Raw genomic sequence first — 26892 nt, forward strand, 5'->3', positions numbered from 1 at the left:
AGATTGGAGAAAAGTGTTATTTTCTGATGAGACCCACTTCCTAGTGCAGGGCCACAATCAAAATTCGTATGAAAGGCAGATAATGAGTCACTTTCAGCTAGCCATATTAACCAAACAGTTAAACATCCCACCAAAAAAATGTTCTGGGGCTGTTTTTAATACTCAAGAACTGGCACTCTTATTCCTATTGAAGGTATGATAACAGTGAAAAGTACAAAGCCATGCTAGACCAACGCTTAGCTATAGATCTAGACAAAGTACAGGCAGAAGGGACTGCAATTTTTCAACAAGATTCAGCTCCATGCCATGTATCGAAGGTTATGATGAAATATTTCAAGGATAATAAACCCTCTTCTTGATTGGCCTGGGAATTCACCTGACCTTAATCCTATTGAAAATTTGTGGGCAATATGTAAGGCTAAACTGCAAAAATTTGACTGTATGACAAAAACAAAACTGGTGGAAGCAGTGATTAAGGTGTGGTTTAGAGATGAAGCAATCACAAACAATTGCAAAAAACTTGTGGATTCCATGCCTAGAAGACTCCAGGAAGTCATAAAAGTAAAAGGGGGACATATTAAATACGAATTAATGAAAAAATCTCATGTAAGTGTACCTAAATTTACCTTTGGCCTAAATAAATCATATTTACAAATTAATTCTGTTTGTTCACATTAATTCGCACAGTACTGTAAGTAGTACTGGATGAACCAATAAAGAAAGTCAAGAGAAGAATGATAAATCTAACATTAGGATACTGACAAATGAAACAGACTCAACTATCTGAGCTAGTATTTGCAGACGACATGTTATTGATAGCAGAAAACCGAGAAGACTTACAGAACAATCAAACATAAATATGAAAATTAATACAGAGAAAACTAAAACAATGATAATTTCAAATATGAGAAAGACACACGCAATGGAATTAGATGGGAAACAACTAGAGCAAGTGGAATATTTTAAATACCTAGAAGTAATAATTGAATCAAATGGTAAACAAGACATGGAAATAAACAACAGAATGTGACGAACAGGAAGCTTATTTAACGCTATGAAAACAACATTTTTTGGGGAAAAAAGAGATACCGGAGAAAGTAAAAAATGGCAGTCTTTAGATCAGTAGTTAGACCAACAATCATGTATAGCAGCGAGACACGGACATTGACGGGAAGACAAAAATCGAGAGTCAAAGCTATGGAAATGAGGTTCCTGAAGAAAAAAGCAAACAAAATAGGACAGACAAAATATGAAACGAAACAATCAGACAAAACCTAAAACTAGAACTAATCAATGAAAAAAAAAGTAGAGGGGCAACTTAGATGGTTCGGGCACATGTGTAGAATGTCAAACGAGAGACTAACAAAACGAGAGTGCAGGGGAAAAACAAGAGTTATGTGGGTAGATGAAATCAGGAAAGAAGTCAAGAAGAAAGGATTGACATTGGAAAGTGCCAGAAACCTAACACAAGATCAGAAAGCATGGAGACTACAATGCCAATCTAAACTCCACCAGTCTTACACCTAAAAGTAGAAAGGCTCAGGAATAAATAAGTAAATAAGTAAGATATAAATTGGAAAAACAAGGTTTTGACCTCTAGTATGGTATAGTTAGACCCAAACCCAGACATCCAAAGTGAAAGTTATCCTCCAACACCAAATTATTCTATATGGTTCACATAATGTTCAGAAAAAAGTCACACCATTTTGAGCGTCGGGTTTGGGGGGGAGAGGGGGGAGAAATCTGCAAATTCGTAGTTTTTTATGTTTTTCATCAATATTTCTAAAACTAAGCGGTTTAGCATGAACAACCTTCTACACAAAATTGTTCTACATTAAATTTGAAATAAAAAAGGCCCTATGCATAACCCTTCTAAACTGAACGGTTCCAAAGTTACGGAGGTAGTATAGTATAATTGGTCCAAAAAAAGGCCTAGCCCAGACATCCAAATTAAAAGTTTTCCTTCAACACCAAATTGTTCTATATGGTCCACATATTGTTCAGTAAAAAGTTATACCATTTTGAGCATCCGGTTTGGGGAGGAGATGGGGGAGAAGTCGGTAAATTAGTAGTTTTTTTACGTTTTTCGTCAATATTTCTAAAACTATGCTTTAGCGTAAGGAATGTTCTATATAAAAATGTTTGTTTTTTGTTTTGTTTTGTTTTTTTTATTTCCACGGGACAAGCCCAATAAAGTTACAATTGTTTACAAATTTTGGAACAATTTAGTATACTAAATATAAGCCATATATATATATATATATATATATATATATATATATATATATATATATATATATATATATATATATATATATATATATAAGGTAAATGACCAGTCATTGCCACTATAAGAAAGTTAAAGCTAAAAACCATATAAAGCTAAAAACCAATAATTGCCACACAATTTTTCAAAATACCAATTATTGCCACCCAGTCATTGCCATACAGAAATAACTCTACATTTTACTGAAAAATCTTGTTTATTAATAAAAATTCCACAGGTTTTAGGCCTCAAATACATCCACTGGTAAAGCAAATTCATAACGGATCCGTTCACCAGTGGATAAAATAATAGGGGTTGGCAGTATGCCTAAAACACGATTTTCGTTAACAAAGGAGATGTCTTTTTCATCACAAATAAAAATGTTCTTTTCCGCACTAACAGATTTCATGGACATTATCTGTACATCATTATTGTCCATAAGGCCTTGGATAATACAAACATATCTGTACGTTATAGATTTTCTTTTACCGCCTAGGAATTTCACAAGTACATAGTTTCCCACACTAAGTTCTCCGTCAGTCAATGGGCAAAATTCTTTGTTAGGGTCATCACAAAAGTCTATGTCATCACAGCTGCTACCACTCTCGACCCACTCTTCATCCTCTCCGTCGTCATCAGAAATATCCCGTTTTGGCTTCTCTTTCAATAGACGTTTTTGCTCTCTTGCAATTTTTCTTTGGTTTTTTTCTTCTTCTTTCTTTTTCTTTTCATTTTCTTTCTTCAAGTGATATTCACGCCAAGCTTCTGATGTTACCACGAATGGAATCTTTTCCTTTAGTTTTCTCTTCTTTGTCTGAGGTTTTGGGTCTGGCCAAAACAGTGCTTTCTTAAATGGAGTAGGAACTTTGCATGGACTCTCCAAGTGTACATGTGATGTACTTGGTTCAGGAGTAGGAACTTTGCATGGACTCTCCAAGTGTACATGTGATGTACTTGGTTCAGGAGTAGGAACTTTGCATGGACTCTTCAAGTGTACACGTGATGTACTTGGTTCAGGAGTAGACAATATATCTGAGCTATGAGTGCCAGAGATGTTTGGTTCGAAATTTTTTACTGGTGTGCAGTGAGTTGGAAATATGTTATTATTGTTTTGGATGGTACATTTAATTTGTTTTGGTAGTGTTTCCATTGTCCATTCTTTCCATATGTTAAAAAGGGATTTATCCTCAATAGAACCCTTCCAATCCTGATTTTCATTTAAAGTTACCTTGAACATATTTAAAGTTTCTTCACCCAGCTTTCCTTCAAAATACTTAAGTGCTTGTACAGATTGTTTACATGCACTATTATCAGACTCAGATGTCCCAAAAATTGTGGAACTGGCACTAACATTTTTTACACTAATTTTTTCAAAGTGCACATTTTCAACATTAAATGGGCATAATCCTGAAGATTTAAACCCGTTCTGAATAATTTCTTCATTTATCTGATTGAGTGCCTTTTCAAAAACATAGCCAAAATGATATTTCTGAAGTTTCTTGCCATCATTGTCCATTCTCCACTTTTGAACTTCATTTTTATATATCACTTTTAAGGGCCTAAACACTGCTATATCCATAGGTTGTAGCAGATGGGTTGAGTTAGGATACAAAGCTATCAGTTCTATTCCATTTTCTTTGCAAAAGTTGGACACATGCAACGTTAGATGAGAAACATGCCCATCAACAAAAAATACAATAGGTTTTTTAATATTTTCTCTAATGAGCCACGGATTAAATATATTGGTCATATATTCATAAAATGTACTAGAACACATCCATCCATTATCGGAAGTTCCCAGAGCCCAATCTTTTGGAATACTTTGTGATATAGCTGATGGAATTCTTTCATATGCTAACACAATCATTGGAGGGGTGATTTTTCCTGCAGCATTAGCTGTTACCAATACTGTTATATTTTCCTTGTCATCTCCAGCAGAGCGATAAATATTTTTATCACCTTTCTTAGCCAAAACCTTTCCCGCTTTAGGTGATAAATAAAGTGCACTCTCATCGGCATTAAAAACACGATTGGGTTCTTTTGTTATATCAAACAAATCTGTTGACTTTAAGTATTCCTCAATTTCACTGAACCACTGTCTCAAATTGTATTCACTTACATTTTCCCGACTGGGAGTTAAATTCTGTGACACTCTTTGGGATATTTCTGGATGTCTTCTCAAAAACAAGCGAAACCATTTGTCAGTGGGACGGCTATGAATAAACGATTTCTCTCTTTCTGTAGAATTCATTATTTTCTGAACTGTATCCAAAAGCTCAACTTTTGAAACAGGAAAATGTCTTTCTGCTAGATGTAAAATCCATTTTACTAAGACCGATTCCTCTTCTTTGGTTAAAATTGTAGAAGGGCCCATAGAACAAACTAATGGTGACTTTCCATCCCTCTTATGCCTCAAAGTACTACGAGGAACTCCATGAATTTTTGCTGCTGTAGCTGCTGGGATTCCCTTCTTCACATCCTCTAGGGCTTTGGCCAATTGCTCTTTCGAATAATTCCTTTTAGGTGCCATTTCTGGAATGAACAAAATACTTGTAATACCAAATATTAATGTAACCGATGATTGCCACTTAGAACCAGTGATTGCCACCACTGGCAATAATTGGTAAAAGTAAAGTTTTTGCAATAAAAAAAATAGTGGCAACACCGTAATTTTAAATAGTAAATTTACACATTATAAAGCATTAAAAATAACCCAAACCAATAATGGCCACTTGTGGCAATGACTGGTATTCATAAAATATTTTGCGACCAGTCATTGCCAGGTACATTTCTTTGGAAATATGTACCCTTAACTGAATTTAAACAGCAAACAAATGTATTTTAGAGTATTTAAGAGGAGCACATGTGTAAATAAGTTTCTAAAACAATCATTTACAGAAGTGAATAATAAAAAGAAAAATGTACTTACCTTAATTTTTTCATAAGAAATCACAAAAATCAGGAAGAAATTTTACACAACACTACTCTAAGGGGTATACAACAAAAATGGCTGAAGCTTGGGTATTGTACCACAGTACACAGTTGCCAAACTTAATAAGGTATTAGTACTTGCAAAAAATGTAATTTGATTTCAAGTCATTTTCTTATTTTCTTAGAATTTAAGGATCAGTGGCAATAATTGGTAGAGTGGCAAGGACTGGTTGTTTACCTTATATATATATATATATATATATATATATATATATATATATATATATATATATAACACATAAAATATAATAGTTAAAATAGAGTTAACATAAATAATATAAATTACATACAAAACAAATTAAGAACAGACTGGTAAAGGTGGACATAACAAAACAATTAAGAGGCAATATTAATTTGTTGTAAGTTGCGTATAAATTGGTTGGGTGTAGAACTAAAATTAAGCCTCTCGGTATTTTGATTTGCTAGACGTAACATTCTAGTTATAGGTTCATTGAGGCCATAATTACATCGATGAAATGGTACATGAAAAGTGGTTTCTACTGCATTTCGAGTACTGTATGAAGGAACTTTAAAACCAACCTTAGACAATAAATAATGACTATTTGTTGTACCATTTAACAAACTATATAGAATTTTCAAATCATGGTGATAACGACGTTCTTCCAGTGTATTGATATTTATAAATGCTCTAATTTCGTCATAACTGTAAAACCTGTTACTCCCAGTAATAGCTCTAATTTTAAATCCCAAAAACCTAAGGAATTTGTTTTGGACCTTTTCAATTTTTTCTGCGTAAACATTATAGTAAGGTGACCAAATACTACAACAGTATTCCAAGTAAGGTCTAACAAGAGAACAGTATAACAATTTTAGGGTATTGGGACTTTTAAAATCATAGCAGTTTCGTTTCATGAAGCCAAGCATCTGTAAAGCCTTTGAAATAATAGAATCAATATGATCTGCGAATTTTAGCGATTTGTCAAACAGTATTCCAAGATCTCTTATTGTATTAACACAATCTAGTGGTGTGTTATCAAGTTTATATTCAAACGGAATACACGTTCTACCTTGATAAAAACTAATTTTATGACACTTTTTGACATTTAGCTCCATTTCATTTTCTTTACACCAATTCTGTATTTTATTTAATTGAAATTGCAGATTTTCGCAATCGTCAGGACTAGATATTTTCGAAAAGATTTTTAAATCATCCGCAAACAAAAGCTTATCACAGTTTATATCTGCAATATCATTTATAAATATAATAAATAATAGCGGACCCAGATGTGAACCCTGAGGGACCCCAGAACTGACAACTACATCCTGAGATAGACAATCCTGGATCCTTACTGCTTGGCGCCTTCCTATTAGGTAGCTTTCCAGCCATTCAAGCAGTTTCCCATCTACTCCAGCAGCTTCCAATTTAGACAATAGGATGTTATGATTTACCCTGTCAAATGCCTTGGAGAAGTCTGTATAAATTGAATCAATTTGATACCCACCCTCCAAAGCACTTGACAACGCATTCAAATAGCAAAGAAGATTTAATTCCGATGATTTGTGTTTCTGAAAACCATATTGCTCATCTACTGGAAACAATTTGAAACATACCGAGAGGCAGTCGGACACTAAGCTTTCAAATAACTTAGGAATGGTACTTAATATAGAAATCGGTCTATAATTTGTAATGTCAGATCTACTACCAGCTTTATGTATTGGCGTTAAAAAACTTAATTTCCATGAATCAGGAAAGTAACCAGTATACAATGAAGAATTAAAAATTTTCCACAATGGTCTGGCCAAAATAAAACTGCATTTCTTCAAAACTATAGGAGGTATTTTGTCAGGACCAGCACCTCTGTACACATCTAACGCCATCATCCTTTCATATACTTGAGATATTGTAATATTACATGAATTAATCGTTATATTGGTGGTGGGAGGTAAAACACGTTTACTGATTACTTTCTCAGAATAAACTGATGAGAAATATAATGCAAAAGCATTTGCAATATCACTTGGAGTTGTATAAGTGATATTGTTCAAAGACATTTCATTTGGTAAACCTGTCCTCGTTCGTTTTGAATTTATGAATGACCAAAACGATTTAATGTTACTATGAATGGAATTCTCAGTTTTTTCTATAAAGTTATTATGACAAGTTTTTGTTAGAGCTTTACATTTACTTCTAAGGCTCGAGAATGCATTATAATCATTTAGAGAGGAACTAACTTTAAATTTTAAATGTGATAACTTCTTTTCAATTACTAGTTTCTTTAGTTCTGGCGAGAACCATTTTGGAAACTTTTTTGTTGACATTATTTTTTTTGGCACAAAAATTTCAAAAGCACAGTACATGACTTCATAGAATGTATTTAACATTTTATCTAGACTTTGATTTTCAAGAATTTGATCCCAGTTAACACAAGAAAGGTAATCATTCAAGGCGTTAAAATCAGTGTTATTAAAATCCAAATAATAAGAGCTGTTCAGGTTTGTTGAGCAGCCATTACTACAAAGAAAATCTTTTATGGCAATGTTCAAGGCAGGATGATGCCTATCTAATGGAACTATTTCCTCATCAGAAGCTATAACTTGAATAGAACTGTCATTAGCAAATATCAAGTCCAATAAAACCACACGAGAATTGGATATTGTGTTGATTTGAAATAAATTGTGAAAATTACATAGATTTGACAATATCCAAGCAGATTGAGTTTCATTAGGAGTACAATATTGACTAAAAGTAACATTGGAAGACAGTTCATCATTAGACCACATAATGTTTGGCAGATTAAAGTCTCCGAACAAAAATAGTTTGGAAGCTGGATACTTCTCACTAACTTCATCAACACTTTCACTGAATTCGGTATATACAGCTGGTTCCGCTTTGGGTGGAATATAGACAGTTCCAAATATTGCCATAGACTGACCACTGCCAATAGTAATAAACACCTGTTCAATATTACTGCTGCTTACAAATAGGGCACTCGAGATTGACTTCCTGACCGCAATCAAAACACCGCCACCCCTAGTGTGGATGCTAGTTTCACTTGATCTATCTTTTCGGTACACAATGTAACTCTCCATACCAAGTTCAGAGTCTAGAAAATCAGCAGTCAGCCAAGTCTCAGTTAGAATAATTACATCATAGGAACAATGTGAAATATTTAATAAGAGAGTCTGAAGTTTAGTTCGAAGCCCATTTGTATTTTGGTAATAAACATTTAAGTTATTATGAGGCGTGCCACGTGGAGACTGACTTAGTTTTTTTGAACAATTTTGGGTATATTGTTAAAATATTTAATGGTTAAATTAAGTTCACCTTGGTCTTGTCTCTTTAATAATTCACTTCGAGTTTTACTAAAAAGCTCACGTTGCATTTGAGTTTGATCGAGACTTATAAAGATTTTTTTGTCTTTGTTGGTATTGTGTCTATTTTTAAACACCATAAAAGCTTCTTGAGCAGAAGATAGTGTTAGTTTTAGTGGTCGATTGCCATTTTTATTTTTCTTACCCACTCGGATTATTTTTTTAACTTCAACGCTGGATGGGTTATCTACGATTTGAGTTATGAAACTCTTAACTTCTTGAACATCAGAGTTATGATTTGTTTCTGGAAAATTAAAAATCATGAGATTATTTGCTCGTTTTTGCCTCTCCTGTATTTCTGTAATCACTTCTTCGGCACTAAGATTTGACCTCTCTTCTTTTAGATTTTGAATTTCCACTTTCATTTGCCCAACTTCTGCCTTAAGAGCTTCAATCTGCCTCACAAGATTTGGCACATTTTTAAACGCAAGCCTACAGTCAGTACAGAAAAAGTATAAAGATCTCTTCTGCAGAACCACTGCACGTAACTCACTGGCACTGAGACTGGTGCACTCTTCAGTATTATGCAATATTATGTGACAGCTGTCGCACACTACAGATTTATCTCCCACAGGATTTTGACAATTTCCACAATTTCCATTCATGATAATACTTTGAACTAAATTCCTGGACTATAAGGCTTATTAAAAACCAACTTATATTTGGAAACAAGTTAAATTAGCCTCTACTAATTGATGTCAGCAAAAAAGAAGGAAGCAAAAACAGCTCATTAACAACTTACTGTGGATTTATAACACAATTTAGTCAATTAATTGCACAACAAACACAGGTTCAGCAAAACAAGGTAAATCACTGAATCACTTTGATTTTTCTGCAAATTTACATATAAAATAAAGTTTATTTACTTAACAAAAATCTCTTAAATTCAGCAAAAACATGGCATGACAAATTGTTCCACTTGTATTTGAGAGTGTTGTGTGTGTGAATGTTCTACATAAAATTTAAAACAAAAAAGGTTGTATACATAATTGTTATAAAATCAACAGTTCCAGAGTTACAGAGGGTGCAAAGTGGAGGTCTCCCCCCTCTCCCCCCAAAATCCGACGCTCAAAATGGTGTGACTTTTTTCTGAACATTATGTGGACCATATAGAACAATTTGGTGTTGGAGGATAACTTTCACTTTGGATATCTGGGTTTTTGGTATAGTTATATCAAAAATATTGCCCAAAAAATATAAAAGGTATCGAAAACCTTGACGTTTCACCCTCCGTAACTCTGGAACCGTTGATTTTATGACAATTATGTATAGAACATTTTTTATTTTAAATTTCACGTAGAACATTTTTGTATATAACATTGTTTACGCTAAAGCATAGTTTTAGAAATATTGACGAAAAACGTAAAAAAACTACTAATTTACCGGATTCTCTCCCATCTCCCTCCCAAACCGGACACTCAAAATGGTGTAACTTTTTACTGAACAATATGTGGACCATATAGAACATTTTGGTGTTGAAGGAAAACTTTTACTTTGGATGTTTGGGTTAGGCCTTTTTTTGGATCAGTTATACAATACTGCCTCCGTAACTTTGGAACCATTCATTTTAGAAAGATTATGCATAGGGCCGTTTTATTTCAAATTTAATGTAGAACAATTTTGTTGAGAGGGTTGTTCATGCTAAACCGCATAGTTTTAGAAATATTGGCGAAAAACTTAAAAAACTACGAATTTACCGATTTCTCCCCCTCTCCCCCCCAAACCGACACTCAAAATGGTGTGACTTTTTTCTGGACATTGTGTGGACCATATAGAACAATTTGGTGTTGAAGAAGGATAACTTTCACTTTGGATGTCTGGGTTATGCCATCTTTTGGATCAACTATACTATACTACTCGCTGAATATGAATTATGATGTCAAAAATTATGATGAGTATTCTAAACAGAAGATCAAAATCTAGAACAGCAAAGCTAGCAAAATTTAGAACAATTAGAGTGTACTATACGGTTTTTGACTTTCTGAATACGAATTTAATATCAAAAGTGAAAACCTTAAATGCTGGATCCATAATTGGCGACTAAATCGTTTCAATTGTAACAGTGTATTAAGAAATATTTAATTTTTTTAAGTGTCATAAAAACCAACACTGAAAATCAAGGCTAAGGATAGAAAGGAATGGAAGCTGATTCTGGAACAGGTCAAGACCCACCACGGGTTTTAAAGCCAATAATGATGAAGATTTAAAAATTTTATTTTTTTCTAACATAAATTTGAAAAAACGTTTTTACTTATGGGTAATATTGCTAAATAAAATTTATATACTTACAACTTGGTACTGCTGTATTGGTATAATTTCTATGGATTTGATCATAGGTAAATTTAACGAAGGCATCATACTGCTCGGATAGCTTGGCTGTTAAAACATTGTCATATTCTTCTCTAATTTCTACTTCACGTTCTCTAAGCATACGCTCGCATATCATGCCCACCTGGAAATCATCAGAGTACAAATATAGTCCATCTGCTTAATCTTTGCATAAGTATGACATTATTCAGGAAATATTTTCTATATTAGGTCACAGAAACTAAAACGAGGAACTTAAGCTGCTTGTCCATTGACAACAGCATATATCGAACAAGGACAGCCATATTATGATGATGGCTAGTGATTTACCTTGTTTATAAAAAGGAAAGAATTAAAGCCAGGCAAATTTAGACCTTGTTTGAAAAACAAGACACCTGATCTATCTGAGGGATCAAAAATCGCAGTAGGGAATACAGTACATGATATTATGTACCAACAAAGTATCACATAACCTAATAAAATTAAGTTATACATCCCCAAGAATTTTTTAGAGTAATCTTTTTTGAGATCGCTTTCCAGAGTGGAAATCAAAACATTAAATTAAAAATGTAATTTTCATTAAACCAATAATAATTGTGATTTAATACCATATTACTTGACTTAATACTCAGCCCATTCACAGACACGACTGCATATGTAGACACAAAGGAAAATAATTGTCTGATAATATTTCTGATAATTATTATATCTGATATAATTGTCTGATAATTATTCATAATATAATAAAAAACAGAAAATAAATATACAGTTTATTCTCTCAAACAAACAATAACAAATAATATCCAAAAATAAAATCATTAGTACTAATGAAAATAATGACACTTGACCTAAAATTTTATTTGAAGTCAAACAAACTTTTATTTCTAAGATATGCACGAATTTAATGACAAAGAACTTAATGAATAAGTACATATAATTTATTTAACCATGAACATAACTTGAATCTTTTGGTGAATTCCTAGTTGGTATAAAGCCCACTTTATACCAATCAAAACAAAAAGTATCAGCAAAGTGCAACAAAAGTAGAAATTTTTCAGTAAATAGAAAGAGAGAAATATCAAATGCCACAAGTTATAAAAGTGACAGTAAAAAGATGAATGAAATAACTGACGAAACTGCTGACAAATTTTAATTCTAATAATCTAGCAAATTAAGGGATCCAAACACCATTAGTAGATAGTATACACAGTAATTCTTTATAGTCTCCTTATTTGTATTTTCAGATCTATGTACTTGTATTTTTAACACAGATTATTTTTGTTATGTATTTTTTTTATTTAGCTTAAATGCCTTACTTAGTAAAGTCGACTTCATTGTCTTTACAAAGAGACACTAATTGTATCTGAACTTCTGCTGTCCCTCCGGTGTAGTGGGTTTTGAGATTTTAGATTATTAAATAGTATGAGATCTGCTCTATTATGTCTGTGACCACAGTACGGTTCTATGGTATTATAATATCACCCTGTACAAAAGATGTTTAAAACTCATTCAAAGTCATTAATCCATGTAGTATCTGTTCTTGTATCAATAACCGCAAGTAACATTGAATTGTCATGTTTTGTTATTATTTAAATGTGTATATAAACATTAACTCGGTCGAGAAAGAGTATTATGATTATCGATGTAGTTGGAAGGTATTCACGTATAGGATAGGTCAAGTTAATATTGTAAACAACTTATGTAGTGAATCATCGGCTTCGAATTAAATATAATGTTATCGGAAAACCTGAGTTTTAATTAATTGGGACCAGAAGGCATAACATCACACTATTTAATACATGGCTGATCCTGCAGACTAGAGGAGGTCTTCTGAAAGGAGCAGAGATGGCGGCACCAGCTTGGAAATGGAGACGGCGAAAATGGACCAGGAACCGACGATCCAATACTGCCCGTATTGTGAGACGGTCAACCCAGTGAGCGACAGTGCAAAGACAAAGTGATAAAATGTAAGTAAGAATGTCTATCTTTATTAAAAATGCTTCCCTCGTTTTTATATTATTATTGAACATTGAATATTTATCTTTGCTGATTTTTGAATAATTTATGAAGTATCGATTTTTTTTTTATGAATTTTGAAACATGAAGTGATTTTTTGAATTGAATATTTTTATCAAAGTTTATTATATATGTTATTATTGAATTTTTACTGAATTTTGAATTTTTATTGAATTTATTTGAAAAATCTATCCGATTTCGATTTTTAGTACGGTTATTTTTAAATATTGTATGGAATATCGAATTTTTTCCAAAAATTTCTATCGAAGTTTGAGATATAAACTTATTTTGAATATTTTTATCTAACTTTTGCATATGCTATTTTTTTATTGACGAATATGTATACTATTATTGAATTTTTATTAGCCAGTTGTTTTTATTATTGATATTTATTGATTCTATAGATACATTTTAATCGATTTTGTGTTAAATTTTGTATGAGATGAACCTGAATTAATATTTTTTTGAGTGATAAATGATATTTTTTTAATGAATAATGATTAGTGATGACATACGTTGATATAAGAGCTTTAAGACAAACATTGCTATAAGCAAGAGATATATTTTTAACGAACCGACCTGAAGAGTCGAGATAAAGAATCTGGAGGACTATATAGATAAGAAGAAGAACTAACAATATTATAAGCTAAATATTATGAGGCAACTAGAGACAATAAGAAACCCACTGCTCTTGTCAAATTAGGAAGGTACTAATGATTTATAGAAGCTTGAACGCTTATTAGAGACCCACTGTGTTTTGAAGGGTACCTATTTTATTCATGATTATTCGTGAATAAACAACGGCCTCAAAGCAAGGGACTGAGGTTGTGATATTTTTAGAAGAATTTGAACCGCATAAAATACCTATTTCGTGTTTTGAGTTAACTATACCACCTTAATGGTGTGTACAGATCAGGGCGAAAATTCGGGTTAATATTGGCGGAGAACTAAGACATCCGAGTGAAACCTCTTTTATTAAGGTAAAACAAAGGTATCGGAGCTAGTATATGAAGTGATGATTATGATGTTATATGAAATGATATATGAGATAAATGATATATGATTGTTATATGAAATATGTATATGAAGATGAATTATATACACTGTAGAAGTGCTATTATATGAAGAAAAATTAATTATATGAGTTGTAGTACCAGACAAGAAGAAAAGAAAGAAAAAAGAGAATTTTTAGTAAAATATGTGGGAAAAATGAAAGAAGACACATAAAAATTGCAAGAAAAGAAGCAAAATTAAGAAGATACTAAGCAAATAAGTAGCTAATCATTGAATTATGTCTAAGAATTAAAGTTGTAAATTTTTGTTTTCTCTAAAGTAACGTAAATTATAAATAACTTATTTTTAAATGTAGATAATGAATTCAGGTTAAATTTTCGCGGAAAATGGAAGTGTTTGAATTAAGGATAGACAATATCTTACAATAAGTGTTAGTAGATAGTAAGCAAAGGGACACAAAAAGTAAGTTTTTAGAGAGATTAAATCTTATTTTAGCTACAAGAGTTATTAGAAGTTTTTTAGAGAAATATTAGAAGTTTTTAGAGAGATTACATTTTTATTATAGGTACAATATTTTAAAGTTACTAAGACATATATAAATAAATCAAAAGAAGACTGAAATAGGAATTATTAATAGAGTAAAGGATACATTTTTTTTACTTATTCGAGTAATATTAGCTTAGCTTAGGACTTTTAGGTAGATACGAGATTTTTAGTTAGGTAGATTAGATTATTCCCCTGCTTGTAGGAGATGCATATAGGCACTAAAAGACTATATTAAAAATCCCGATAGGTTTAGTCACTGTTTTTATGTGGACACTGTTTTGTGAATGGAGAAAAGACTAAAAAGCAAGACGGAACAGAAAGTGAATTAGTGATAATAATAAACAATTTTTAGGATTAAAAAAAAACTCTGAAACGTACCATGTTACAGTTAGTTAGGATAGTTAGGAAATTTAATTTTTGAAAATCGTATTAGGTAACCATAAACATTTTTGTAAAAGGGAAAGAGGAGCATCACATTTTAAAAATATGTAATTTTAACAAAACGGGGAGGTATGGTATTATAATATCACCCTGTACAAAAGATGTTTAAAACTCATTCAAAGTCATTAATCCATGTAGTATCTGTTCTTGTATCAATAACCGCAAGTAACATTGAATTGTCATGTTTTGTTATTATTTAAATGTGTATATAAACATTAACTCGGTCGAGAAAGAGTATTATGATTATCGATGTAGTTGGAAGGTATTCACGTATAGGATAGGTCAAGTTAATATTGTAAACAACTTATGTAGTGAATCATCGGCTTCGAATTAAATATAATGTTATCGGAAAACCTGAGTTTTAATTAATTGGGACCAGAAGGCATAACATCACACTATTTAATACAGTTCCAGTACAGCTCATAGTTGTCATTTTCAAGTATTCTGTGATTTTTATCAAGTCTGTATCAAATTAAAAGGTCAGAGGGAAAAACAATGAATGTCAATTTTTGGACATTTAGCGATTTTTGTGCAATATCTTAGCTTAGAAAGAGTACTAAAAACCTGTGAATGGCCTAGGGGAAATAAAGATGATAACCGTCTTAAAATCACGTCACAAGATTGGACGCAAGGGGGAAAACAATGAATATGTAACTTTGTTTCTCATTTTACCGAAAATGCTTGCAGATAGACATTCATCATTTTTCCCCCTGACCCTTCAATTATGCTCCCTTAAGAGAAAATTCGCTAATCCCAGATATTGAATTTTAAACTTAAATTGTGGCTTTATTTCCAAATAAAACACCTGATGGAAAGCATACCAACCTAACTGAATATAATGAAAATTTTACTCTATAAAAAATAATACATGGAGAAAAATAATTACCTGTCTAAAAGTAAATAATGGCTTCTCTGATCTAGACGGAGATTCAGATGATTCTCCACCTGAACTGCTTCCATCTGATGTTTCCATGCAGTTGTACTGTAGTTGTTTTCTCTTCTGCAATCTTTTGATTTCTGTTTTTAGATTGTCGATTAAGTTTTCTGTAACAAACCAAATAAAAAAATTAAAATACATTTTTAAAAGTCAAGTTGTCAAAAGATAATAGACATAAATCAAATAGAATCATTGTTTGATAGCTGTGAGAACTTGTCAATTTATTCCAAGAATAAATATTTATTTGGCAAATAATGAATAAATAACTTATTTTGAGGTTAGTCATAGAATAAGTTTTATTTGACGCTGGTGAACATAGATGTATCAGTTTTATTAGTAAAATGACTTTAGAGACTGGCCAAATGTGTTTTTTTTTGGCTGAAGCAGATGCCGAAGTTCGGTCTGTAGGTTACCTTGGTGACTAAAAATACACTAAGCTTCATGAAAAAGAGGCCACCTAGAATTTTGTAAGAATTTTTCAATAACTTTAAGTTTATACAATTTATTCTATTGTAACTAAATTCCCACAATGCAGAAACACTTTTAGCATCTTTTAGGTACCGACAAAATGTGCCGACAGGTCAATTAAGGGTAATAAGTTTGCAAAATTGATATCAGTTTTACGACTTCGGATAATGCATGTGTTGTTTGTACCTTATTTTTCTTGAAATATGGCTATTCTGTTTTTCAAAAACCTTTCACTAGAGTACAGTTGTTCTAAGAGTAAACTTGTGCATTTTTTAAATTTAAAACTATGGCTGAGAAATTTGCTAGAGCTGTTCAAACTGTTACTTTGATTGGTAATGGAATAAGCCAAAGAGAAGTGGCCAGACAGCTTGGAGTTAATCGTTGTATGCCAGAGAAGACTGTTCTTTACAATGCACTTCTTTGCAAAATCGGTTCTTTACGGCTAGAGCAATCCAAAACCATTTTCAAAATGCTCACGGGTGGACATTAAGCACTTCTACCGCGAGAAGAAAGTTGAGGAAATTTGATCTAAGGGCTCGCTGTCCAGCAACAGGACCTTTGTTAACAGCAGCACATCGACAACTCTGACTACAGTTTGCTAGAGACCGCGAGCATTGGACGATAGAAGATTGGCAAAATGTTTTGTTTAGTGATGAGTCCAGGATGGTTCTTTATGGCTCAGATGGTCTTATCAAAACATACAGAAGATGTGGGGAATGATATGCTGCTTGTGTTTGACGAGTACATGTTGCCTTTAGAGGACGTTCGGTAATGTTTTGGGCAGGCATTTCATTCGAAGGCCGCACTGATCTCGTATTTATTGATAGGAGTGTTGAATGCTCACCGATACATTACCGAAATTCTAGACGAACATGTAATGCCTTTTGCTGGGTTTGTAGGTGAAAACTTTATTTTTATGCAAGACAATGCGCGGCCACACATAGCCAGGATGGTATCGCAATACCTGGAAACTGTCGGTGTGCCAAAAATGAACTGGCCGGCTCAAAGTCCAGATTTGAACCTGATTAAACATGTTTGGGACCAACTCAAACGAAGGGTAAGAAACAGAATACCTGCTCCAATAAATCGTGAGCAGCCTCGGTTGGCGCTCATGGAAAAATGGGAAGCTTTTCCTCAAAACGACATCCAGAATTTGATTAATTCACTAACTTCACTGCAAATTCTTTCATCTCGAGGGTTTCTAGACAGGCAAATGCTTGCTCCAATTGTGTGGATTTCTTTGCAGATAGTTCACGATTTTTAAAAACGCTAAAGGATTGCACCCTCTAGTTTTATGTTCTTGAATATTTTAAACTTGTGTTTATATATATTTACCTGTTATTTTTACTTTTTGACTTGCTTTATTGTCGTAGTGTTTATTGTATCTTATTGTATTTTACGTATATTTGTAATATTTTGTTAGTTCTTCATATCTTCTGTAATGTTTTACTGCAATGAGCTTTGCTCGTAAATATATATAAATAAATAAATAAATAAATAAATAATTCAATGCCAAATCGAATGAGGAGTGTAATTCACAATAGAGGTGGTAATACACAGTATTAATAATCACGACTTAATTGTAATTTTTATAAAGAAAACAGAAAAAATGTACAATGTTAATTTTTTTTTTTATTTTTCAATAAAATCATTCTTTTGGAAAGTTATTTTTTTGACATTTGTTATTTAAAAAATAATTGCATACTGCTTTAGAACACATTCTTAAACATTACACAAACATCTAATGACAATCACTTTCTGGTATGATTCGTAAAAATTAAAAAATGCCAAAAATTTTAGGTGGCCTGTTTTTAATGGCGCGCAGTGTATATTAACACGTTAATCGCCATGACACCCGACATTTGGGTTTCAAATTCTGTGGTCGTATACGCCCCAACATCCATAGGGCAAGCTTCACTACTAGCGTTAACATCATAGTCTGTAACCCAACTTCAGTGCTTCGAAACACATTTATCTATATCAAAGTGTTTACAAAGGGGCCTGGCAGGCAATACTAGGGAATGAGCTCGGCACTTTTTGTGTTTACTATTATTAAAAATGTTTCAAAAAAGTTATTTATTTATTTATTTATTCACGGGCAAGCCCTATTCAGATATAAACGTTACAGTGTTCTAAATTATATAACATAATTATACAATTATATATAACATTAATGTTAACCAATTATATAACATAAATTATCATAATATAACATAAAGTGGTTTGAGAAAAAATAATGCTATGAGTAGTACAGTTACAAAAAAGAAAAAAAAAAGAATAAGATAACATTAGGTCAGTACAATTACAAACAAAAGATATCACTTAAATCAAGGTATAACGGTTTTGAGTTATCTAATACATACAGGTCATGTGACACTAATCACAATACAAAAGCTCTGGCCGAAAATATTAAAAAGTTAGGGAAGAAATATGGTTTTTAAAGCGGGAAACTGATATATTAAAAATTTCGAGGTTATTTAATGAGTTAGCTAATCGAAGAGTTCTAGGAATAAATGTGTTGTAAGAATAATTGAATCTATGAAAAGAGACATGAAAGGTTTGCACCTGCCTAGTCGAACGACTGGGGACAAATAGAGATATTTTGGAGAGAAGCTCGGGGCAGTTACACAGCCCGTTGATAATTTTAAATAAAATTATTAAGTCTCTTTGTTTTCTGCGTACCTCAAGAGGAGGTAAGTTCAGTATGCGCTCTAATACAGAATAGTCGTAGTATACATGCATCTTAGTGGCAGTATATTTCAGAAAATTGTGTTGGACAGCCTCAAGTTTCAGTTTATGAGTAAAGTAATAGGGGGACCAAATTGTGGAACAGTAATCGAAATGAGATCTAACCAGGGAGAAATAAAGGGATTTAATAGCTGAGATGTTTGTAAAGTCTCTGGTGGTTCTTTTTATAAAGCCAAGCATCTTCATAGACTTCTGTATTGTACTGGAAATGTGTGATTTATAGCTAAGGGCGGAGTCAAGGATCACACCTAGATCCCTAGTTTCAGAGGCAGAATGTAAGGTCAGATTATTTATACTATATTCGAAGATGATTGGATGATGAGTTCGGTGGAAACGAAGAATATGGCATTTGGATGCATTCAAACACATACCATTTTGCATAAACCAGTTAGATAGGCGATCAATATCACCTTGTAGACTAAGTGAATCAGCCTCACATGTGATTATTTTAAAACATTTTAAATCATCAGCGAATAACAAAGTTTCACTTACTTGGAAACAGGGTATTAGATCATTGATAAATATATTAAACAACAGAGGTCCCAAGTGTGATCCTTGTGGTACACCTAAGCTAACAGAGATGGTATGAGAATAGTGATGATTAATCCTAACAATTTGTGATCTTTGCGTAAGATAGCTCTTGAGCCACTTCAATATAAGGCCATCAACTCCGTATAAATAAAGTTTATGAATCAAGAGCTCATGGTTAACTTTGTCGAAAGCTTTGGAAAAGTCAGTATACACAGAGTCAACTTGTAAACCCCACTCAAGAGCATCTGTCAAAAAATCAACATATGTTATGAGACCCAATTCTGCTGATTTTTTGGATGTAAATCCAAATTGTTGGGCCCCTATAATTGGCGAGAAGTCATAACTTAAATAATCGGAAATAATGCTCTCAAAAACTTTAGGAATAGCACTAAGAATACAAATGGGACGATAGTTACCTATATCCGATTTTCGACCTGATTTATATATTGGAGTGACATAAGAATTTTTCCAGTAGTCTGGAAATTCCCCTGTTAATAAAGACTTATTAAATATATAAAAAAGTGGGCGCGATAGAATGAAGCTGAATGTTTTAAGGAAAGTGGGAGGAATTCCATCAGGACCAGGACCTTTGTTGGTATTGAGTTCAGACAGTTTTTCATAGATTTTTGAAATTTCAATGTGATAATTAGACACATTAACCAAAGGTGAAACCTGGGTTACATGCGGATGTAAGGATTGGTTAGTATAGACGGAAGAGAATTGGTTAGCAAAAAGATTAGCAATATCAGTTCCATTGAAGGCAGTACGATCTCCAAGAGTCATTGTATTAGGTATAGCGTTATTTTCCCTTTTACTACTTACAAATTTCCAAAAGGATTTAACGTTATTAACAATAGAATGTTCGGTACGTTGAATGTAATCAGCATAACACTGTCTTGATAAAAATTTACATCTAGTTCTTAAGTTACTAAATGCTGCATAACTTTCTGGACACCTTGTGCTCTTATATATCTTGTGCGCTGATTTCTTCTCGTGAAGCAACTTCTTCAGCTCAGAGGAGTACCAGCATGGAAATTTCTTATCACAGATTTTTTTTAGCGGAACAAAACGATCAATGATGGAATAAAAAATGTCGTAAAATACAGAAACCATGTCAGAGAGCTCTTTTCTCTGAAGTGCACCATCCCAATTAATTGCTTCAAGAGAAGAACGAATTGCTGCATAGTCAGCATGAACAAAGTCATAATAATACTCTTCACCAGATGAATGATCATTTGTGATTTTGAGTGGCAAACTGCATTCAAGCGGAGGATGATGTGTGTCCACTGTAATTAAAGTATCGATAGCCTTCAATACATCAATACCCAATGGAGATAAAATGAGATCAAGTGTAACTCCTCTATCGTTGGTTATTTCGTTGGTCTGGAAGAGATTGAAAAAAGCACAGATATTGGATATAGTTTCAATAGAATCAGCTTCAGATTGTGTAGCTGTAGGCTGAGGAGAAGCAACGGAACAATAATCATCGACATCCCAAACTGCAGATGGAAGATTAAAATCACCCAATAGAAAAAGGTTTGCTCTATCGTATTGCTCGCTTATAGTGATAAGCTGTTCAAAGTATGATTGGTATAAAGTAGCTATAGATTTAGGTGGAAAATATACTGTACCGATTATAGATTTGTTATTAAAGAGAACAAACAACTGTTCAATCGAAGGATCAGACTGAATTTGACAAGAAGGAATTGAGTTCTTAATGGCAATCAATACTCCCCCACCTCTACTGAAGACACTGGAGTCCTTAGAGCGGTCGGTTCTGTAGATATTATAGTTGAGAAGCCCAAGTTCAGCATCCATAATTTCAGGTGTGAGCCACGTTTCAGTTAAGATAATGATATCATAGGAACAGTTGCTGACATTCAAGCTGAGGTCAGACAGTTTAGTTCTTAGTCCTCTAACATTTTGGTATTAAAGTATAGGGCTGCCCGGTTTTAGTTTTTTTACAGATTTTCGGTGTATTGTTGAAGTATTTAATAGTTAAGTTCTGCTCACCAGCCTGTTGACGCACTCTAAGTTCGTTTTTCACTGAATCGAGTTGCTTTTTCTGATAGGGAGTTTGATCAGATAGGAAAAATATTTTATTTGTCTGGCCTAATTTAACTTTGTTTCTTAAGATTTGATGCACTTCGCGAGCCGAGGAAAGAACGACTTTAATTGGTCTATGTCCGTTTTTATTCTTCTTCCCAAAACGAAAGATATGTTTATTGTTGACACTTATACAGATCAACTATACAACAGATCAACAGATTATATCAATTATACAGAATAATGGTGAACATCAAAAAAACATAACAAACAATAAAACTTATTACATGCACCACATGAAAATTTTGATTTTGGCCCCTTCTTCTGAGCGGTTTTTCTGCCTTCTTCAGCACTTATTTTCGCGTAACATTCTACACAATTTCGACGATCTTTTGAAGCAACTTCATGTGAAATATGCTTTCTGTTATCATTTTCCGGCACTCTCCGGACATCTACTTTATCGATTTGTAACATACTTAGAGCAATGCTCTGTCTAAAACCGTTTTGATATTTTGGCATTTGTCACCGTTTTGTATATTATAAAAGCGTTTACTACTGCTAAGCCAAGTAATATTTCAAAAGTTTTCTATACCACTTAATCCCTTTACACAAAGGGGAAGAATATGATTTCAACTGATCGGATAGATCTATGAATGACTTACATGAATTATAGTCAACTATAAGAGATGGATTTTCTAGGTCTGTTCCTCTTCTTGTATATTTAGTAGTTTGTCAGTATGAATAGTGCTTAGGCAAAGAATATCACGTTTATCCTGCCATTTTAAAACTAGTACTTCTGTATTACTTTCCTTTGCGTAAAGGTGTCCTTTATTTATTTTTTGGCCTCTACATCATTTGGATTGTTTTTTCTGCTTTTCCTTAGAGTACCGACAAGTTTCAACGAATGGATTGTAGACTAAACAAAACATCTGCAATTTTAGCACACACAGACTTGTTAGAATTCGAAAAAAATGACAACTGATATTCAGGTTTCGCGGCGCTCGGTCGTCAGAGGATCTGAAACCCATAAGTAGGGCGTCATTTTCAAAATATATTTTTAGAGAATTTTTTTAACCTAGCACTTTATAATAGCCAGTACATCATATCCAGTGTAGAAACCTAATGATTTACTAGAAAAACTAAGTTGGGCCTGGTGGTGGGATATTTTTCGCTTCATTTGGGCGATTAACGTGTTAAATGATAAAACTTTACACAAAATTTTGCATTATATTTTTGTTACAGGTAAACAGAGTTAACAAAAACCCATAAGGTCATTTGCACCGCATTAGCGAATGTCTGTCATCTCTTCTTCTCAAGGTTGCAGACAAATTGGTTTTACTGTAACTGATAAGCGATAAACAAAAATTTGAAATTATGTATAAGATAAAAACTCGTTTTATATTTCATTGTTTCATTATTCCATCTTCGGCGAAACCTTCGATCTAGTTATCCCTGAAGCCGAATTTTGGTTGAAGGTTTAAATGTCAGCTCTAAATATCGGTCTGTCTCGAAATAACTTTATTTGTCAAATAGACTACCATCCATAATTGGTGAAACTTGCCTTAAATTTACTAGACAGTTAGGACTGGGATCAGCAAACTGAGTATAATGTTAACCCTTTCAGTCATGAGTTTTTGTTTGCAAAGATAAAAATTTAAAACTTGGAGGTTGAAATATGTTTTTTTAAAGATTTATAAACAACAAATTTTGCCCATAAACATTGTTATGCCTAGTACAGAAATAATAATTACTAATAATTAAATAATTAAATAAATTAAATAATAATAATAATTAAATTAGAAATAATTACTTATTTCAAAATTGTAATTTATAAATTTTGACACAATACCTACAATAAAATAGCAAAAATTATCCAAATTATTTGTAAAAATATCCAAAAAATTTTCTCCGTGGTTATAATTATTGTACGCTCCTTGTAGTATCAGTACTACTGTATAAGATTCTATATTCTTCCTGGGTCAGGCACTTGAAAACGTAGCCTGAAATAGAACGACGCCAACACCGAATTGACGTGCGATCTCTCTGTTTACGCGAGCAGGCCTGCTGCACGTCTCGCGTATTCTACGATTTTGAAAGGGCGCATAGGCACAGAGTCTTATAGCCGGACCTCCAAAATTTTATCAGTTGCTTCTCTTGTGTCTTGTGAAACTGTTTTAAATGATTTTGTTTTTGATTTTGGCTGTTATTAGTAGGTTAAGTATTGAATAAAACTAGGTAGGACAAATTAAATTTGTTTATGAAAACTGAATAATAAACAGGTAAATTTGAGATCGGTCTATTGAAGGGCATTTTAATTTTATATTAATTTAGTAATAATTCACTAACGACAAATAAATCTGTAAATATTTATTTGTCAGTCGTCCATTATATTTTATAGATATAGATAGAAGTGTTATTAGAATTTATAGATAATTAAAAATTTAAAGCGAGGTTAATTGTTAACTTATCAATTTATTCGAAGAGTAAATTATTATTTGATACAAAAATAAAATAAGTAATATTTGACGTTGTTGAAACGTAGGTGTGTGAGTTTTATTGGTGGAAAAACTTTAGTCATCGAATATGAATATTTTAAACGATGTAATATGCAGTTTGATCGAGACGCCTTATTCAAGGCGCCAAAATCAAGAAAGGTCAGAAATTATTTCAATGGGCCGGCCTTTACCAAATTTAACAATTTTATCCACAGATAAGACAAAAGACAATCGACCATTTTCGAGATCGTTTAAAACAATATGGTATGAAAATCATAAATGGCTAAGCGGAAGTTATTTTAAAAATTCACTTTTCTGTTGGCCTTGTCTGTTGCTCTCAAATTTGAAGCAAAATGTTTGGGTGAGTCAGGGATATTCAGATTTGAAAAATTTATCAGCTAGTGTAAAAAAACATGAATCTTCGAAAGAACATTTAAACAATTGCTTAGGTTTAAAATGGTTAGAAAAAAATAAACAAACTATTGACAGTGCTTTAGCTGGACAAATTTCTCTATCTAATAAGATATATAATGAAGAAGTTGAAAAAGATTGAAGAAGTTGAAGAAATTGATGTTACAATTCTGTTAGTAAAACAAGAACCTGCATTTCGCGGTTGTGATGAGAGCCATAATTCTTCAAACATGGGGAAATTTTAAAGAAATTTTTAATTTAGTAGTTAAACGCGATCAGGAAATGCAGGATCATGTTAAAAAAATAGAAGGGGTGTTCACGGGTTTGTCAAAAACAATACAAAATGATTTAATAGATTGCCTTGCCGATTACGTAAAAAATGAAATTTCAACAGAAATTAATGAAAGTCAATTTTTTTCTATACTAGCGGACGATACTACTGATATAACCGAAAAATCACAGTGTACTTTAACAATCCGTTTTGTTAAAAAAGTTGGTCAGGTAACAGAAAGATTTTTAGGGTTTTTTGATGTTAGCGAGAATAGATCTACAGACGCTCTATATAGTTTAATTTCAAACGTGCTTGAGCCATATGATTACAAAAATAAATAAATTGCTCAATTTTACGATGGTGCAAGTGTAATGGCTGGCTCTTTAAACGGATTACAATCAAAAATTAAAGTAGATGCTCCAAAAGCAATTTTTACACATTGTTGTGCTCATAGATTACATTTAGTATTGCAAGACGGCTCAAAATGTATTACAAATTGTAGGATATTTTTTGTCGCCTACCCGAAGTATATGTGTAGCCTACCCACATACTGAGGTCGCGAGCCGCCACTGGTTGGGGGTTAAAAGTTGATGTTCATTTAAATGAATATGATGACTGAAATGGTTAAGAATTTCACATTTTATTTGGTTACATTTATTTGATTAAAATACATTGGATCTTAGAATAATCATATACATATTATACACATATAAACCATGGGCAAAATAATTTTATATTTTATTCAACTATAATTCAAAATTAACTTTGTGGTTCCAATGCTTCATTGTGAATATTGTGATAAATAATTGCATTTAATATTTTCATTCAAGTTTAGCTGCAGGTATATGAACAAAGAACAATTATTTCTTATTCACCATCTAATTTCAAGGAGATTACTTAAGAGGATATTAAAGTTGTCAAGGTTGTTAGATTTGGCAAACAAAACAAAAATGGTGCTGGTTCCTTAAAATCATTCGTGGTATCAAATTCTTCTGATGTAGGTAACAAGTATTTTAAAAAATAAGTCAAAACAGATATTAACAAATTTCGATCTCAGTCCCTAGCAACTCAACTTGTTATTGCACCTAAAGTTTGAAAAATATGTTAATCTACGCTAACTCTAAGACTTAACCTGCCAACATGGTTAAAAAAAATTATAATGCAAAACTCTTCTGTAAAATTATGGATAATTTTGATTTATGAACATTCACAATAACTTTTAAACTATTGCTAGCAGATAAAATCTTTCATATTCGAAGATCTGATAATTTTTACACAAATTTGAAAGAAATAGAATTTTTTTTGGGATGATAAGATAAAACGTAGGAATTAATTTTTTCTCAGCTAATTTGTTAATAATAATTAAACAAGTAAATAGTTTCACTTCAAAGATAAAGACCTAGCAATTTTATCATATAGAATACAGAATATAGTGGTACAGGTTTGTGTTTTAACATTTTAACTATGGAAAAATATTTCATCTAGGAAGAATAGCTTAAATGATATTTTTAATTGTTTATAGGTTAAAAATAGCTGTAATTTTGCAATGCGATTTTTGGCTATAAAAATGGTTCTATGAACATTTTTTGATACATAATGATATTTTAACACTTAAACTTTCATTTAGTATGCATAGAATCTGTCAGATTATTACAAAAAAAGGTTTCCGAGATAAACAAATAAAGTAACTTTTAAACTAATTATTGATGAATCGATCTGAATGAGGGTATGTTAACAAATTGCGTGCAGATATCTGATCTTAAGACTTATACTCTGAACGAACAAAAAAACACGGCATACTACTTAACTTTACTCAAATTAATAACATTGCTTATTTTGCAGTTTTCAAAGCAACAAATAATTAAATAACAAACTTTTAGCAACTGTCATTTGAAAACTTACAACAAGAGTGGGGGAAAGAATGAAAACAAATGCCAAAATTGAAGAAGAATTCAAGGAAAATATAAGAGCCACACACATAAAATTTCTTCGCTTAAAATGGATACAACATACAAAGAGACCCCCCACACTCAGATATGTTGAGAAGGATAACTAACTAGACACCACTATG

General features: G+C 32.4%; 1 protein-coding gene across 1 annotated transcript in view; it reads right to left on the reverse strand.

The window, feature by feature from the left end:
- Nucleotides 1–26892, reverse strand: part of LOC126891721 (akirin) — a 43067-nt gene that overhangs the window by 1490 nt on the left and 14685 nt on the right. The window contains exons 2-3 of the mRNA XM_050660986.1: nt 15801–15958; nt 10880–11042 (exon numbers count right to left, since the gene is read on the reverse strand). Coding sequence (XP_050516943.1) covers nt 10880–11042; nt 15801–15958 — 321 coding nt within the window. The remainder of the gene's footprint in view (nt 1–10879; nt 11043–15800; nt 15959–26892) is intronic.

This window comes from Diabrotica virgifera, chromosome 9 (assembly GCF_917563875.1).
Source record: "Diabrotica virgifera virgifera chromosome 9, PGI_DIABVI_V3a".
NCBI classification, from domain to species: Eukaryota; Metazoa; Arthropoda; class Insecta; order Coleoptera; family Chrysomelidae; genus Diabrotica; species Diabrotica virgifera.